The sequence below is a fragment of the Microtus oregoni genome, unplaced genomic scaffold, assembly GCF_018167655.1.
Source record: "Microtus oregoni isolate MIOR12 unplaced genomic scaffold, Mior012 000099F_ref0000060, whole genome shotgun sequence".
Lineage (NCBI taxonomy): Eukaryota > Metazoa > Chordata > Mammalia > Rodentia > Cricetidae > Microtus > Microtus oregoni.
In genome coordinates, this window is record NW_024544712.1 from 3135642 (window position 1) to 3155342 (window position 19701).

The 19701-nt window shown below is 37.7% G+C and overlaps 1 protein-coding gene across 1 annotated transcript; it reads left to right on the forward strand.

Moving 5' to 3' along the window:
• The first annotated feature begins 278 nt into the window (after positions 1-278).
• LOC121443100 (transcription factor BTF3-like) lies at positions 279-731 on the forward strand. Its single transcript, XM_041644787.1, has one exon. It carries the CDS (start codon positions 279-281, stop codon positions 729-731), a length of 453 nt encoding a protein of 150 aa, XP_041500721.1.
• Positions 732-19701: the final 18970 nt, after the last annotated feature.

The following is a 19701-nucleotide window of genomic DNA, read 5'->3' on the forward strand; positions in this document are numbered from 1 at the left end:
CACATGAGAACTGAAGGAGACTTTGAAAGGACAAACAAGACCCATACCCATTCAAACCAGACCATATGCCAGTATTATGAACTGTGTAGCAGACACAAAATATCTCCACTAACCAAGAAGATATTTGCAATTGATACTTGCTGGAAAAAGAAGATCCGAACTGCCATCTTGCGTCCCCGCATGTGTGCGCATTATGTCAGCTGGTCCGTCGGAGACCCCCTGAGCACAAACCCTAGTCCCCCGCGTGGCCCCATTTCCACTCCGACAAGACGAAAGAAATGATCATGAACCAGGAAAAACTGGCCAAGCTGCAGGCACAAGTGCGCATTGGTGGGAAAGGAACTGCTCGCAGAAAGAAGAAAGTGGTTCACAGAACAGCCACAGCAGATGATAAAAAACTGCAGTTCTCCTTAAAGAAGTTCTCTGGTATTGAAGAGGTGAACATGTTCACAAACCAAGGAACAGTGATCCATTTTAACAACCCTAAAGTTCAGGCGTCTCTGGTAGCAAACACCTTCACCGTTACAGGCCACGTTGAGACAAAGCAACTGACAGAAATGCTTCCCAGCATTCTAAACCAGCTTGGGGCAGACAGTCTGACTAGTTCAAGGAGACTGGCTGAAGCTCTGCCCAAACAATCTGTGGATGGAGAAGCACCCCTTGCTACTGGAGAGGATGATGATGATGATGAAGTCCCAGATCTGGTGGAGAATTTTGATGAGGCGTCTTAGAATGAGGCAAACTGAACGGAGGCGACTTCTGAAGAACTGACACTTGCAGAAGTTACAGGAGCTGCTATTTTACATCATGGCTGCTTTTAAAGGGTCTTTTGTTTATGGATCTGATCAAATCTAGATCGCTAATATTTTTAAGCCCAAGCCCCTTGGACACTGCAGCTCTTTTCAGTTTTTGCTTAAACACAATTCAGTCTTTGCAGCGAATTACGCTGAAGAAGCCTGGGGATAAAGTTTGGAAAAGGGTTAATAAAATTCTTTGCCTAGAAAAAATAAAAAGAAAATCAGTTTTGTTCAATGGAATATAACTGGGAATACTCAATACATTCCAGTGTAGGCTTCATAACTAGCAGTAGCTGGCCAATGCAAACCTTATGCCATGTGTTCATTTAGTATTTTCGTCTTTCTTGTATTAAGATTTTTTTCAGAGATAGAGAAAGCAAAGACTGAACAAGTGGGCAGGTAGAGATGTGGGAAACAAAGGGAGTAGAAAACGTTGATGAAGGGAGAAATCATGATAAATTTATTTTATGAGAATTTTTTCAAATTAATTCTAGATTAATTTAAATCCTTAATAGATTAATTATATCTCTAAAGGTTTGTACATATGAGAGGGACATTAACCACTCTGGCCCTTTAAGACTATATGTCTTGACTCTGGTTCTTTGCTCATAATGTGACATTCATCTCTGGTAGCTACGGAAACAAGAATTTTTAAAGTCACTCTCATACTGGGCAGTCACTAGCATTTGGCCTTCATAGAAGGGAAGAGAGGCAAGTATTTTATGTTTTCTACATGGTTTCTGTTAAAAGCTTTCAATTTCAGGAGACATAGAAGGTCAAAGAAGTCAATGACCTAAGATTCAACTCTTTGTTGATATCATGTCTATGTCAGTAAATCCTACTGAATATAAGTACTGGGAATCCCTGTGTAGCTGTGAAGGCTCTGTAGCCTGTATTGAGCTTTATACATTTGTAGTTTCCTGAAACTGAGTATGTGAATTAGACTTTCTGTGGTTTTTTCTGTTTATTTAATGGGGTAATGATTGCGTGAATCTCATTGGAGGGTCAGGACTATCAGATGGGCTAATATCCCTGAAGAGTATAAATGAGGCTTCAACTAAGCAAAGCAGAGGAAGGGGTTGGTTTGTGTGAACCAGGGGTTGATGGTGAGACACCATTCTGAGCTGAAATATCTGCCTAACAGAACTTCTTTTACTGAAGGTGATTCAACTCTTTTGCGACTCCCTGTCCAACATTTCCTGCTATTTGGAAGATATTTATGATCTCGACATTTCTCAAATGGATCTCTTCCTCCTTGATAATCAAAGGTAAAAGCTTAAGATGAGCTTCATGGAGGGTTTCAAATTGGATCTTTATAAAGCATAAGCACCTCCTCCATAGGTTTCAGACATGCGCAAAACTAAATCTTGCCATGCTAGCTCATTTGTCTTGCACAACAGAATTTCCCACCCTGATTCTGGTTGTGCTTCAAAACTCACTGATTCTGACATCAAAAGGCTCAGATCTGCCTTAACAAAGAAGAGGGCATGGGTAGGGTGTTACTCAATTCATATTAGATTTTAAAGTCACCTTGCTGATATGACTTCCCAATTTAGTAGAGCTACTGCCTTCACCCTGTTCGGAAGTACATTCCACAGAGAATGTGGAATAGTGGGAAGCTGGTAGGGAAATTTTTGTGGCAAGGAGGTACAGTTTATAGTGCACTCAAACCTTCTGCATTGGAGGTGGCAATGTTATCATGTACATGCCTGAACTTTATTTATGCTCAAGAACACAGTGACATCCTTCAGGGCATAGTTATTCATGAACATTAACCCCACATCCATTAACCCTACTTATGAACCAATAAGTGATCTAAATAAGTTGGTGCATACAGTAAATGTAGAGTATTAATTTGGTGCTGGAGAAGATAGTTTCTCACAGAAGACAGTTGGGATACTTCATATTCAGCAATGAAATCAGCCTGTAGTTCTGATTTTCAGTGCAATCGCCATTAATATTGGCTGCATGAAAGACCCATTTATTGAGATGCAGTTATTTTGCTACAAGGTTGCTGCCTTAGTTTTGTGTGTTAGCAGCATCTTCACATTTGTTTCTGTGAGCTGGAACCACTTTGTAGATCATTATGGCCAAACCACTCTTGACTTTCCACCTGACTTTCCAGTTAAAAAAGAAGCCTTAATAAGCAAACACTATACTGTTGTGTTCCCAATAGGAGTACTGATTGCCACCATGTCACTCTTTGGTGCTATCTTCATCCTCTTTGAGATAAACTCTTTGAAACTAAAGAAACAGGTGAAGGCCAAGTGTGGTCCCATAGTGGCCGATCAAGAGATATGAAGTGAGAACTACACTTGCAACATCTGTCAGAAGGTTCCTAGAAGAAAGTTCCTGTTCACATAAAAACTCTTGTAGTTCTCAACTCGTTTTAAATAAAGCATCAACTTTATTTTCTTGGTATGTCTAAATGACTTCCTCGTCTGTCTAACCTGTTTCTTTCTTTGGGTATTTTCGTATCCTAATCTCTGAAGGCCATGATCATGCGTTCAGATATTTCCGACAGGCAGTAGCAGGGAAAAGTAATGGTGAAATGCATGTTGCAAAGATATTTATCACAAGATAAATATCAAGTGAAAGAAGGTTTGTAAGGAAGCTGACACATAAACAGAAAAGTAAACACAATTCTGTCTGGAGACACTCTGAAACTCAGGTCTCCTGAAGGCAGAGCTGGACTTCATAGTGATAGCTCTGCAGATAGTGTGTTCCCTTGTCATGTAGTAGGAAGACTATGCTGTACACTGGACAGTCATGCATATCTTTCTGTTTGTGAGTATCACAAATTGCCGAGCATTCCCTGTGTGCTCTGATAGAAAATATGGTGTAAAGATCAGAGGGCTGCTTGTCCGAGTTGTTTTTCTTGTTTTTACCTTCAGAAACACTGGGTTCAAACCCACATTAAGCTTGGTGGCAAGCTTACATAGCCACTGGGCAATCTCACTAACTTCAAATATACTCCACGTCACATAAGGCTATCCCATGCTTGGCATCCATAGAATGTAGGCCATTTTATAAAGTAAAAGAAATTTGCTTGCAAATGGGTAGAACTAGAAAAGGTCATCCTGAGTGAGGTAACCCAGACCCAGAAAGACAATCATTGTATGTACTCACTTATAAGTGAATATTAGCTGTAAGGTAACCATGATGCAATCACAGACCCAGAGAGGATAACCATGCTACAATCACAGGCTCAGAGAGAAGCTGATTAACAAGGGGTCACAATGGGACTTGAGAATCTCACTGTGAAAGGGTAATAGAATAGACATCACTGATGGATGGGAGAGGGGTCTAGATGGGGGCAAGGGATGGGAACAGGATGGATCAGGTGAAGGGAAAATGGAGAGAGAGGTACTGAGCGAGACAACTGGCTTTTGGGACATCTCTGGGATGAGCTATAAACCTAGGAAAATGGAAATTCCCAGCAATCTAACCCATTCCTCTCCATCATGCCTTGTACTCCATCCACTCTTCCTCCTCTGTTTCTCTTCAGAAAAGGGTGGACCTCCCATGGATTTCAGTCAATCACGGAATATCAAGTTGCAGTGAGACTAGGCATCTCCTGCTTTATTTAGGCTGGATGAGGTAATCTGGTAGGCAGAAAGGGTCCCCAAAGTAGGCAACAGCATCAGAGATAGCCCCTGTTGCCATTGTTAGGAGTCCCACAAGAAGACCAATCTACATGGCTGTAACACACACACACATACACACACATATATACGTACACAGGAGGCCTAGGGTTTCTGATTTTCCTTTTTAGATTTACATAACTTTATTCACCAGGGCAATGTCTAACCACAAAGACCTATTTCCTGCATCTCTGCTACTATATGAATTCCCTGCTTAATCTTATTAAAGCCAGGCCTACCAGAATAATCTGCAATCCTCAAGTCCTGACTGTGGATGAGTATATTATACATTGGAATTCCCTGTTGCTTTTGACCATATCTTACTCTTCTTTTTAATCCTTTTTTTGCATAATAGTTCAGGTTTAATAATTAAAGCAATAATCAAATAACAACATATGTCAAATGATCAGAAGAGGCTAAGCAGCTGTACCACAGAAACAATATGTTATGTTCTGTGGACTTAAGGGCCTATTGCTTCAAAAGCAACAGGAAGAACGTGTTTATAACAGTAGTTGAAAATAAATGATAAATATGAACATAGGAATATAGTAGGTGAAAATATTCTACACATGAAAAAGACAAAATATTCAGAAAATGATTAACTTGGCATGTTTGTTTGTTTATTTATTTATTTAAGATTTCTGTCTCCTCCCCACCACCGCCTCCCATGTCCCTCCCCCTCCCCCAATCATGCCCCCCCCCATCAACCTCGAAGAGCAGTCAGGGTTCCCTGCCCTGTGGGAAGTCCAAGGACCTCCCACCTCCTTTCAGGTCTAGTAAGGTGAGCATCCAAACTGCCTAGGCTCCCACAAAGCCAGTAAGTGCAGTAGGATCAAAACCCAGTGCCATTGTTCTGTAACAAGTGATCTTAACTACTGAGCCACCTCTCCAATCTCCAAAATTTTTTTCATTTCTCTATCTTTGGTTGAAAATAGACTCTCTTCTCATAAAATGTGTCCTGATTAGGAATTTCCCTCCTTCTGCTTCTCCTAGAGAGATACACGTCTGTAGTTGTGTACTTTGTTCTGCTGATGTCTGGTTTTGTTCATAAGAGAAATGCCTCATAAAATAGCATTTTCCAAGGTTATTTCTATTTTAATTATTAGAAGAATTGAGATTATTTCCTGATTCTCTTTTAAAATGCTTCACTGCCTTTATTTATTTTGGGTTTTTGTATATGACACATGCCATGATCCATGTTCGGGAATCAGAGGGCAACACACAGGAGTCCCTTTTCTCTTTCTACCACGTGGATTCTGAGGATCACCCTGTAGTGATCAGGCATGACTGCAAGCATCCTTGCCCTTTTAGTCACCTTGATAATTCTTCATCAACTGTAAAATCATCAGGTTCTGATTATTTTTTAATGTCAAAATGTTTAATTTACAATTTCACACATATACTGCTCTTTGATCAAACTCCTCTCTAAATTATTCTCTTCTCTAGCATCCCCTTCCACTGCCAATCAAATCCTTCTCCTTCCCAGTTCTCTCTTCTACCTTTATGTCCTTTTGTGATACATGTTTTTAGTTGAATTTTGTCTAAAAAGCATAGGTAGGGTTTCTTTCCTTGAGTGAGGAATGATTCCCCTCCCCCACAGATCTCTAACTGTCTCTAGCTCCCCAGGGAGGGGTGGAATCTTTTGAAGCTCACTCTCATCCATTGTAGAGTATTGATGACCCAAGTCTAGTATTTTGGGCAGGTAGCCTCTGCTCCTGGGAGTTCATTGGCACAACAAGTGTGCTTGGTCCAAAAGATAACATTCTGTAGCATTCTTTCCCATCCTCCAACGCTTACATCTTTTTTTTTCAGACCCCTTTTCCACAATGCTCCCCGAGCCTTGGAAGGGTGATGTAATTGTCCCATTTAGGGATACATTCTTTACAGTCACTTGCTTTCAGCATAGTAACCAGGCAGGTATTAGTCTCTGCATGAACTGTCATTCCTTAGAAATAAAAGCTCCTCTGAAAAAGGCTGAGAGTGACAAGAGTCTGTGGCTATAAACATACATATTTAGAGAGCAGTTTAACATTATGTCTATTTAGCAATGTGAGAATAGTAGCTTTTCAAACATGGCCTATGATCTCCCCTGCTATAAACTTTGTTTGTTAATTGGGTTACAAGATAAAGGGATTCTTCGTGACTTTTTCACCTATCTTGTGATTTGGTTAACCCTATCTCCCCACCGTCTCATCTCTATTCTTTGGTCCTCCTCGCTGCTTTAAATTTCCATTCCCCCATATTTTCTGTCTCTACTTTCATATACCTACATTCTGTATGAAGTCACTTAGGCACAGAAATGCAGATCTTGCATGTTCTTTCTTTGTGTATATCCACTTTTCAAATCTCTAATTTTGGGACTTCAATTTTTAGTAAATGCAGAAGGCAGGAACCTAAAAAGAAACCATGGAGAGCAAATGCCTTAAGGTAAATGTATGGTGGAATGGAGGCTAAATCAAAGTATGTCTTTAGTTACAAAGATTTCTAACTGGTTCCTCTTGTGATTTTATTTGTTTGTTTTGGGGCAGAGTCTAACCATGTAGCTCTGGCTGTCCTGATACTCCCTATGTTTATGAGGCTGGAACTCAGAGAGATATGCCTGACTCTTCTTAAATGCTAGGATTAAACATGTGTGTCATCTCTCCCTTATATTTTATGGTTTGTACCTCTTTGATGAATTTCTGATTCATACTCTTCACTAGTTTTCTGATTTATTTGTGTTATTTATCTGAATTCTCTTACATCTCACTGGGTTTCTTTAGGATTAAAATTACTTCTCAAGTATCTCATAGTTTCCCTTTGAAGTGAGGTTTAATTCTGAAGAATTATTGCAATAATGGGCTTTCATCTGATCCTTATGGACAAACTAGAGGGATGCCAGGACTTTGCTGCTTCCAAGGCTGTAGATTTGTGAGAATCTGCTAGTTCTGTGTAAGTGTCATTAAGAGCTGTGGCTCCTGGTTAATGAGTTTATACAGCCATGGAGATGGACCTTGACAGTCCTTTCATCTCCTGATACATAAACACAGGTATTACTGCAGTGACCATTGTCCTGAGGCTGGTGATGCAGAGAGTTACTTCTCTTAAACTGCACCAGAAGGACAGTTATTGCCATACCACCTATTTTAAACAGAAATGTCTTCTCATCCCCTGCTGCATGTCAGACTGGGTGTTCTATGCCTTTCTTACCGACAATTCCTTTTGGTTTTCATATTTGATTTTTGTGTGATTATAAAATTTCATTTTGTCTGAGTAAGTACCCCAAAGTGATGCTGTTGTACTGAAAAAGCATGTGCCACCACTGCCTGGGTATTTTGTATAACAGTATGGTATTTTTAGTTTAGAATTTATTTATTTATTTGTGTGTGTGTGTGTGTGTGTGTGTGTGTGCATATCATAATTGTGAAGGCTATCTAAGTCCCAGGAACTGAACTCAGATTGGCGGGCTTGGTGGCAAGTACCTTTACACACTAAACCTTCTCAGTGTCATCCAACCCTTGAAGTTTTAATTACATAAACTATTCTAGACTGTTTTAGCCTGGAAGTTCCTTTCTAGAAAATAATCTAATTTGATATCATTCTTCTTTTAAAAACATATGCAAAAATAGGAAAATATGAATCGGTGTGAGCTGACAAGTTTAAATAATTATCAGTATTAATCAATTTATTTCATCAATCATCTCCATCTGTTTTTTTAAATGAATAGACCAAAAAGTTAATGTTTATTTCTCCAATGTTTTTAAGTATATAATCAATCTAATACCCAGACCTTGTATTTTAAATTAACAAACTTTGACGACTCTGAGTGCCCAATGCAGCCTGTGGTCCTGATGCTGAAACTGTGGTGTTTATCTGTAACCTTCCCTTGGTTGAGTCTGTTTAGCCATTAGCTTTCTGGGTTTGAGTATTTACTGATCTGGTGCTATGCTAACCCTTCGTAAACGCTCTTTCTTTTAATCCTCACAACTCTATGATGAGTAGTATAATTACTCAGATAAGGAAAAGGGATGCAGTCATGAAACCTGCCCCGTCACAAAGCTGAGTAAATGACATGCTAGTCTGCCTTTCTACTCTTGACAGCTGCTTTAGTGTTTTACACTGGCCTTAATGAAGTCACATCCTGGTCCTTCATTTCTCTTTAAAGGTACTGGTTCTCAAGCATGGTCCTCTAATGTTTTTGTTTTTTTGTTGTGGTTTTTTTACCGGAATCCTTCAAAGCTTATCTTGGTCTAGGAGTGTAGCTCAGTAGGAGAGCACTTGCTTCATATGCTCCAGATCTTAGGCTCAATCACTAGCACCACAGCATATACATGCACATCCTACATTGTTCAGATTCACTAGTAAATATTTCAGTATGAAACCACCAAAGGACTTTAAAAGTAAAGAAAATTTAATCACATATATCAAAACTAATAATAATTTGTTAGTTTCCTCTGGCACTCTGTGTTCAAATATCTTCAATAACAACAAAAACATCTTATAAAATATTACTTTGTTTAAATTTAATTTGCTCATGACATGATGTGGAAGCTAAAATTCCAAGGTCCTACTTTTCTCGAACGATTGTGGTTACACTCAATTTTCAGAAAAGGTTTGAAGTTAATTCAAATTTTACTCAAGCTATGGTTTATCCATCACAAATTATATTTTTATTGCACAACAGTATTTGAGGATTATAAGGCAAATATTAAGAATACTGAGTTGGCATATCCTCTAACCCACAAGTCAAAATATGTAAAAAGATGTCTGTTACAATCGGACAGTGTAGCCAATTGATTCTGTTGGCAGTAAATGCATGGCTTGGCACTACTAGCCTTGGGTAGCAGAGAGAGGACAAATTGAGTGGTGGGGGACAGAAAAAGGAATTCATTTTGTATTACCAGACAGAAGGACTTGCTTCTTCTGCTTGACATCCTTCCCAACATATATTCTTCATAGTAGCTCCCCAACACAACTATAAAATGGATAAAACATGCTATCAAGTGTTGTGCTTGTCTCTCTGTATATTGTACTAGGGACTCCAGCCTAATGGAATTTGAAGTTTATTTTCCTTAAAGGATTTCTTTTCTCCCAGCAGTTTCATTTCACTGTAGTTAGGAGGAAGACATGATTCTATTTTAGAGTGACTCACGTCATTATACATTAGCTAATTCATAGTTAAGTCACACAAGCACCACTAAATCAATCTTCAGGATTGAAGATGAGCAGCTTGGTGTTTTCAAATTTTTCAAATTGATGGTTCACTTTAAATTTCTGCTTGAACAAGACTTTTCTGGAGTCTAAAACTTAGTTGTGTGTTACATGGATCCCTCTAGCTTCTGGGCTAATTTTTGACATTGGAACAAATGTAGTTGCTTGCTCTATAACCACTGAGTACAGATAACAAGGCTCAAGCAAATGCGGACGGCATAATAAGAGTATAATCACTGTTGAAAATCAACTTCAGAGTGGGTCAACATGACATAATCTGCTGTCCAAATGATCTGTAATTTGCCTCTCCAGATAGTCATCTTGGCCCTGGAGTAGTTTAAAAGGCAGTAGCTGCCAAAATTTGTTAACCATTAAACAAAGATTTGCTTTTCTTTTATGTGGCAGGAACAAAGGTGCACTTCTAAGTCTGTGTCTGAAAAATACATTGGTTTTCAATTCAATCCTTTATACCGCCTTGCTTTTGGTTTCCAGAGAGATGTTTTTAAGAGTGTTTCAGTGAGGGCGGTGTCTTTTGGTGTATGCTGTATGTTGTTGTTTCTGTCTTCATTGGATGTCTTGTGCCAAAGAATATGAGTTTTATCCCTGGAGGTAAAGTTGACATAAAGAAAACTTGGAAAATGCAGAGTCCTAAAAGAAATGTGTGCAATATTGGAATGTAGTCCATCCATTGTCAGAGTACATATGAGCAATGCATAATCAAGGAGAGCAGCCCTTTACTGAGGGAATGGACAGGTCAATCTCCTACTGAACCATGATGCAATTTAACAACGTTCATATTTTCTTTTTAGAGTAGCTAAAGGAGATGAAACAGCACGTCTTGCTCCTTTTCAATTTCATAAAGTTGTTTACTGCTTTGCTTCAAGCTTCATAGAATCCTGTAATTTTAGATGGCTCAGCGGTTAAGAGCATTGCCCGCTCTTCCAAAGATCCTGAGTTCAATTCCCAGCAACCACATGGTGGCTCACAACCATCTGTAATGAGGTCTGGTGCCCTCTTCTGGCCTTCAGGCATACACACAGAAAGAATATTGTGTACATAATAAATAAATATTTAAAAAAAAAGAATCCTGTAGTTTTACTTGTCAGGCAACCCCAGAACATGCAGCAAGCTAAGCACCAGGGGACTCAAGATGCATATATATCTAACTTCTCATGGATTCATTAGGGACCATCAGGAACTGAAGGTCCAAGATTCTACTTAGATATTTGTTCTCAAGGCAGCCTTCTCCCAAGGTAGTGGGTCTTTTCATAATTACATTGTGTCTCTGCCAAGTTCTCCTTTTAGGATTCAGAATGTCTATTTCAGCCCTCATTGGTGAAAGGACAATGCCAGGTTTTTTATTAGAGTAATGCACCTATGTGCCAAAGTCAATGAGATATCATGTTACTTGTTAAATTCTTTGTAGTAAACATTTTGGCAAAAAAAAATCACTGCTGTCTTCTAATTGTTAGAGTATTTTTCTATCAGATAAATGACATATATATATATATATATATATATATATATATATATATATATATATATATTAGTCTGGGTCTTGTTGCATATCCTAGGTGAGTCTGGGACTTGCTAAATATTGTAGGCTGATTTGAAAATTCTGATTTTCCTTTCTATGCTTTCTAAGTGGTAACATTACAGGTGTGTGCAACCATGTCCTACTGAAATGATATTTTATAGCTACAGAATTCCGTCAAAAACTCTGAACATTTGGAGACAGATAATTATTTGCTGTAAGCAGGGCATTCTGTGTGTTATATGGTGCTTAGTTGTGTCAGTGGCTTCTAAATCCTATATGCCATAGAGATCCCCAAGGCACAGCAGCTACAAATGTCTTCAGAAACTGTCAAGTGTCCCTTGGATGTCATATTTTCCATCTTCTGAGAAATATTTTTCAAACAGCAGGTCAGGTATTCATGTAAATGTATTTATTAATACATTAACCAGTATTGTATAACAAGTGGTACCTGACATGTTAGATATGACCTTTGGGCTTAGAGTATCCCAAGCAGTAAAGCAGATGTTTACCATGAATGTGGCTCTGGGGTTCCTTCTCAAGCACCACACACACACAGACACACACACACACACACACACACAGAGAGAGAGAGAGAGAGAGAGAGAGAGAGAGAGAGAGAGAGAGACTTTGTTAGTACATGTATGCACACTGAATTTCTAGAAAGGTACCCTATATAATGCCCGTCTTCACTGAGGCTAACCTGAAAACTCTCAACTTAACCTCACTTAAAATGTCTGTAGCAAAAGTACTGAAGTTGGTCAAAATGGGGAGGACAAATTCTATGGACTCCCATCTTGCCTTGGCTCATAATCTCCCTATTTTTCTATAAATTTCCAAACCAGAGTTCCAATGTGGATTCATTCAAAGCTTCTTGAGAAGTGATCCCACTGTTCTGAGCTCTCTAGGGGTACTGAATGTATGCTTTTGATGGTGTATTTCCTAGTTTATAGACACTATATATAGTTTATCATTCTCATCTTTCTAATAACCTTTTGAGAAAAGATGCCTGCATGACTATCTGAATGGCTGGTTCAGTGGATTATTGTGGAATAATTTGGCAACCATACTAAAAGTGTTTCGAGACATTTTAAAATTAGAGAATGATACAATTGATTACTTAGTAATGTTGTTGATGATTCATTGTCCTGGAAAGACTTGAATAATAGAAAGCCTGAAGCCAAAGAGATTATTTTATATTCTTCCTAAGGATACACAAAACATGATACCAGAATAGTGGCGATGTTGTTGAGAAACTAAAGAATAAAAGGGACAATCGTTTCAGAGAAATAAGAAGATTTTAAAAGAGGAACAAAAACATCATAGAGTATTGTAAATTTAAAGGGACTCTTAAATTTAGAGTGGAAGGGTTAGTAAATGTGGTTGTCCCATCATATACAAATGGACATATGGATATCAGTCAAAAATGTTCTGGCATACTGAGATTATCATTCTTCATGCAACTTTCTTCACTTAAAAATAGTATTCCAAGGACTTTTTACTCTAAAATTGAGCTCATCATCCACAGAAGGTAGACTGAATCACCTTTGGATAAATAGTACATGTAAAAGGGATGAATAAAGTAATAAAGTATGAGTGAAAGAAGCTAAGACTCACAGTTCATATAACTTGGATTCACAGATGATCTGTGTGGAGAGTCACATGACATTATTCACCTCTCCACACTGAAAGAAAAATTGCCAACATATTCAGAAGTGCTCCTTAAGCAGTAATAATTTTTACAAAAGTCTGTTATACTGTTGTAGTGTCCATTATCAATATAAAATAATGATTTACAATGCAGAGTCATAGTCACTAATTTTAAGTAAATGAATAATGAGTGAGTATCTGAAACATTTTTTTAGACCCGAGGAATATAGTGGCTGATGAAGTAAAGGCCTCGACTTCATCTTCATGGAGGATGCATTTTGATAGTAGGGATAATAAACACATGAAGGAATGAATATGTGATGGGCCGTGTAGCCGTGTGTGCAATGAAGAAAACTCAAGCACCCTAATGGGACAGAAGGCAACTAAAGTACTATTTTCAATAAAATAAGTGATAGTTTAGTAGAGATCAGAAAGAGATTAGGAAGCTGTTCATACCAGCGACCTGAAGAAGATCATTTTGCACAAAATGATCCCAGCAGGTGCAAGGGACAGTCTGGCTCACTAGGGAAGTGTGTGAGAAGCCAGGTGGCTACAACAGCATAAATGACAGGAAGAGGAAAGGAAGTTAAGAAGAAATAATTCCGTTTAGGGTTTTGTAAGCCATGGAATAAAGAAGTTTTTTTTTTCTTCTAAATGTGATTTTGAAAACGTATTAGAGGATTTTGAGCACTTTAGTCAGAGAAATTCAGCCACTTGTCATTACTCTAGCCATATAAAAGTATACAAATTTAGTTTTATAGTCCTTGCAATATTGGAAGGTAATCTAGAGAGGTTCAAAATAAGTGTCAAATAAGTCAACTTGTTGTGTTTGCCTCATAGGGGCATTAAGGTACAGTTGTTATTTGCATTTCGGTTCATATGAGAGTACCTAAGGAAAGATGAGGGATAGTGGATGGAATAATTCCTGAGGCATCACAATATTTGGATGTCCAGTAAGGAGATTTAAAAAGATCAAGCATTAAAGGTAGGCAGGAAAATAATGTGTCCTAGAAGTCAAACCAGAATGTGTTCTAGGGATTAATTGACCAATTTTGTTAAATGGAGGTTTTAGGTCAATTGAGATCACAAAACTAACTACTAACCAATGAATTTGTGAGCAGAAAGAGCTCACTGAAATTATTAGAATGGGCACAGGAAACTTCAGAGGTGGGTGAAGTAGAGACCATAAATCTAAAAGGGATAGAGATTAAAGTCTGGAGAGTTGGAAATGAGAATAAAGAAAGTCCTTTTCTCAAATGTGATATGATTGTCAGATGTCTGTCTCTGTAACAAGGATACCTGAGAAAAATCAACTACAGGACTAAAAATTTACTTGTGCTTATTGTTTCAGAGATTTCAGCCAAGGATCTCTTGTCTTCATTTTTTTCTGGGCTTATACTGAGGTATTAAATAGTTAAGAAGACACATGACCCAGAGGAAATGAGAAAAAGGAACAGACAGAACTTCTATATATCTTTAAAAGCACAGATAGCCCCAGTGACTTATTTCCTCTCATTAGGCCCCACCTCTTAAATTTCTATCATCAATTAGCCATTAAACTAGAATATATGAGTGGTTTAATTTATACATGAAGTCAAAACCATCATGATGCAACTATTTCCCAAAAGCCTCATTCTAAAGATTGCTGCATTTGGATCAAACCCACAAGGGAGGGATTTAAAAATTAATATGTGAAAATTAATCATTAAGAGAAAGGCATAACAAAGCCACATTTTCAATCAACTTAAGATGTATTTTTAAAATTCTTTCACAGAAGTTGTTTGGTTTCCTGATCTTTGCAAATATTGTGGCTTTAAACACTGGCTCCAAGCATTTGAAAGGTCCTCCTGGGAGTGCCGAGGGATTTCTGGTTATCAGCTCATTGACCCCTCAACTACACAGAGATAATCATCCTTTGGCAACTAAGATCTCTGATCCTATTCAAGCTACTCCTGCAGCAGGCTTCACTTAGCTTTGTCTATCTTTGAAAAACAAGCTTCATCAGAAAGTACACTCTGTTATCCATAAGAGCTTACTATAGAAAGTGCTAGAATATGAACTTATTTTAATAACATCTATTGCATCACCTGCTGAGGCACAACTGCAATGAAAGCAGAATGATTAACTACTTCCTTTTGCCTCTCCCTGCTCTACCTAAAGGGGATATATTTGGAGGATTACATGATTTAGTAACATTTCATTACACTTTTATTTCCATGATATCTGGTAATTCATGTAGAATAAATTCTTTAAGTTTTCTATTGGGTACTTCTATCTTTTCAGGAAATATTTTTAGTTACATTATCCAGCCTGTAGAAATTAGGTTTATTGCTGCAATACAACAGAGAAGATTTTAAAACTTGACAGCAGTTCAGCAATTTTAGTACTAATCACTCACATCTTTAAATATCAAATCGATCAACAGAGCTATTTGGGCTGTTTCTCTCAAATTTTTGGGTAGTAACCCTGTTTCAGATACATGTTTTACAAATCTCTCCTTTTCGAAGTTGTATTTCACTTCATTGATGATTTTCTTTGCTGTGCAGAAGCTATATAGTTGGATTACTACCCCATCATTATTTTTGTTTGAGTTGTTTATACTTCTGGTATCATAACTGAAAATCATTACCAATCAAATTAAAAGAGTTTTCCCCTGTGTTTCCTAGGGGACTTATGATGCCATGCCTTTCATGTACATGATTTATTTTCATTATGGTAGAGTCAAATTTTCCACACCATGTTTTAAAAAGACTATCCATTCTCTTTTATACTCTATTCTTGGCAGTTTTGTCAAATATGAGCTGATCATCATGGGTTTATTTTTTTCTCTCCCAAATTTCATTTTATTGTTATATATGTATAATTTATAAATAATCATACTATTTTGACTCTAGTTTTGTAATATATTTAAATTAAGATGTTTGATTCCTGTAGATTAGTACTTTCTCAAGATTGCTTTGAACTATTTGAGATCTATTGTGGTTTCATAGGATTTTTTAAAATTTCTGTAAAAAGTGCCATTGGAATCTTGTAAGAGACTACAGTAAATCTATAGATCACTTTGAGTAGTTATGTGTTTTTTTGCAATGTTAATTCTTCTGGTCTTTAACCAAGAATATCTCTTCCTTTTTGCTTTCAATTTCCTTTAAAAAATTTTTTTAGTTTTTTTTTTTTTTTTTAGTTCTTGGCATACATTTTTTCTTGAGTACAGTTTGTTTCTATATATTTTATAATTTTATGGTATTATAAATTGGATTTTCAAATTTTCATTCTCTCTTATACTGCTGGCACTCAAACCCAGGGTCTTGCATATGTTTAACAAGTAGTATACTACTAAAGTACATCCCTGGATCTGTTTTATTCAACTTTCAGATTGTTATGTATAGAAATTCAGTGTGTATATGAATGTTGCTTTTGTATTCAGCAACTTCACCATAAGCATTTATGTTAAGAATTTGCAGTTTAAAATCTTTAAGGTTTTTTTTATATAAAATATTTTATCTGTAAACACACTATTTAATTTCTTACTTTATAATCCTATAATCTGGACATTTTCATTCTCTCTCTCTCTCTCTCTCTCTCTCTCTCTCACACACACACACACACACATACACACACACATTCTGTCTAGGATTTTAACTAATATGTTAAAGAGATATCGGCAGTAGGTTTTGTTTCCATCCTCAGATGTCCTAGATAAAAGTTGGGCTAGCCATACAGAGCTTTTACTATTTTGCTGTACACTCTTTCTATACTGTTTGTTGAGTTTTATGATGAAAGAATGATTTATTTTTAATACTTTTTTCTTTATATATTGAGATGCTTTATGAATTTTATGCTTTATCCTATTAATGTAGTACATTTTCTTTATTAATTTAAATTTGTTGAATCTTCCTTGCATCCTTAAGATATATCCCTCTTGATCATAATAAATGCTATATATGATCGTTTGTCATATACTTTCAAATTTTGGTTACTGTTATTTTGTGTGTATTTTTAAATCCATTGCATGCGTTGAGACTAATTTATGGTGCAGAATAAGATATGTATGTATTGTTTATTATACTCATTTACTTTATAAGCATATAAACTATTTATTGATTCTTTGTGGATTGAATATCATGTATTCCAATCCCACTTATCTCCCTGTCCCCTTGCATTCACCCTCTGCCCTTGGCAAACCCCCAAAACAGAAAACCAAATTTTAAAGAAAAGCCAAATACAAAACAAAGCAAATAATCAAAGCAAAAGAAAGAGACACACAGATAGAAAAGTCTTGTGGAAGTTGAGGAATGACCTGTTGAGTTGAGTCACACAATTTACCCGTTAGTCTATTCATCTTCACTTGCAAGTGTTCATTGTCAGAACCAAATAGAAGACCCAATATCAATCCCCACATCTTTGAACACCTGATTTTTGACAAAGAAGCAAAAAAATATCAAATGGAAAAGAGAAAGCATATTTAAGAAGTGGTGCTGGCATAACTGGATATAAACATGTAGAAGAATGAAAATAGACCCTTATCTATCACCATCGACAAAACTCAAGTCCAGATGGATCAAAGATCTCAACATAAAGACAGCCACACTGAACTGAAGAGAAAATGGGAAATACACTTGAACACATTGGCACTGGAGATCACTTCCTAAATATAACCCCAGCAGGACAGATAATGAAAGATACAATTAATAAATGGGACCTCCTGAAACTGAAAAGCTTTTGTAAAGCAAAGAACATGGTCAATAAGACAAAATTACAGTCCATAGAATGGGAAAAGATCTTCACTAACCCGACATCAGACAGAGGTCTGACCTCCAAAATATATAAAGAACTCAAGAAATTGGTCATCAAAAGAACAAATAATACAAATAATCGTGCCACAAGGACATGTGCTCAACTATGTTCATAGCAGCATTGTGTAGTGATGAGGCGGGCTGGTCTGCTTTTCATCCCACCGGACTCCTGCACGGCTAGCTTAGCCCTGGAAATAATAACATGGAAACTGTATTCTTTTAAACACTGCCTGGCCTGTTAGTTCTAGCCTCTTATCGGCTAATTCTCACATCTTGATTAACCCATTTCTAATAATCTGTGTAGCACCACGAGGTGGTGGCTTACCAGGAAAGATTCAGCATGTCTGACCTGGTGGCTGGCTCCATGGCATCTGACCAACTATGCTTTCTTTCTCCCAGCATTCTGTTCTGTCTACTCCACCTATCTAAATCCTGCCCTATCAATAAGCCAAAGCAGTTTCTTTATTAACCAATGAGAGTAACACATAGACAGATGACCCTCCTCCATAAGCATTGCTTGTCATAGTCAGAACCTGGAAACAGCCTAAATGCACCTCCACCCAAGACTGGATAAGGAAAATGTGGTACATTTACACAATGGGAAAACAATGTACTACACCGCAGGGAAAAAAAATGACATCTTGAATTTCGCAGGAAAATGGATAGAGCTAGAAAACATTGAGTGAGGTAACCCAGACACAGAAAGACAATTATCACATGTACTCATTCATAAGTGGTTTTTAAATATAAATCAAAGAATACCAGCCTACAAACCACAACCCCAGATAACTTAGACAACAATGCAAATACTAAGTGAAACATACATAGATCTCATCTACATGGGAAGTACAAAGTAGAAAAAGACAAGATCTCCTGAGTAAATTGGGAGCATGGGGACTTTGGGGGATAGTTGAAGGGAGGAGGGGAGAGGCAGGGAGAGGAGCAGTGAAAAATCTAAAGCTCAATAAAAATCAATAAAAAATTTAAAAAGATAAAATGTTTTTTGTCACAAGTCATTGGTATAGCTCAAGGCTTCTGCTATGCCCCTATACTGGGATCTCACTGGGGCTCCTCATGGATATCTTGTTGCCCTGTGTCCTGGAGATCCTACTGTTTTGGTTCTGTGGGTTTGTCTCCTTCACCAGGTCCAACAGTTCATAGATAAGGTGGATGTTGGTGTGCCAACTCGTAGCAATGGTTCTGGGTTTGGGTGGTAGTTGGCTTAGTTGGCTTACCAGCTTTGCCTCATTATCACTACTTGGGTGAGCTCTCCAGCACTACCTCAACTAGCTTACTCAATGGATCCTGCATCAAGGAGCAGTTCTGCTCTCAGGCCCTCAGATCCAGGATACCCACACTCAAAATACCAGGACCAGCTCTACTGTTTCCCAGGCAAGGTGCAAGGCCCTCTCTCCTGACTGCTCTAGAGTGCATACAAGGGAGGGGGTCAGCTCTCCTGCTCTCTGGACCTACTCATCTGTGCTTTGGACAACAGGGTCATTTCTATAGTGTGCTGCCCAGATGAGGTGCAGGGACAGCTTTCTTGTGTGTTGCAGCTGGTGAGGGTTAATTCTCGAACTCTTGTGACTCCAGGGCCAGGTCTCTCACCTGTTGATTTCATGGGCTATTACTTCATCATGAGCTCTGTACCATACATAGTACAGGCATCATTTGACATTCCTAAGGTCAGAGCAAAGGTGACTTCTAAAATATACATGAAAAAGAGATGAAAACTCATCAGACAGTTTAAGGATGGGATCTTAATTCTCATCCTTTGACAAAAGCTAGATGGGTCCTGATTGTGTCCTAGGCAAAGGCCAGAAATTCTTGGAAGTGTTTGGTGGCTCTACTTGCTGGTTTGATTTTACCCACCATAATCTTAGTAGCAATGTTATTAATCTTTAAACTCAACTGCTATTTTAATTTTATCCTCTTTCAGTCACTGTTGGTTCCCACTTGAATAGTCTTGCTATAATCTAATTCTATTTGGCTTCCCTTGTTTGACTTCTAAGGTCAGAAAGTCAGAAAGAGTAGAGATCCTAAATTATTCTATTCTTCAATTTTAGTCCTTTTCTTAGTGATTTAAGAGCCAC

What these genes read in the sequence shown, in the direction of transcription:
- LOC121443100 (XM_041644787.1), top strand. Translation starts at nt 279, where the DNA reads ATGATCATGAACCAGGAAAAACTGGCCAAGCTGCAGGCACAAGTGCGC.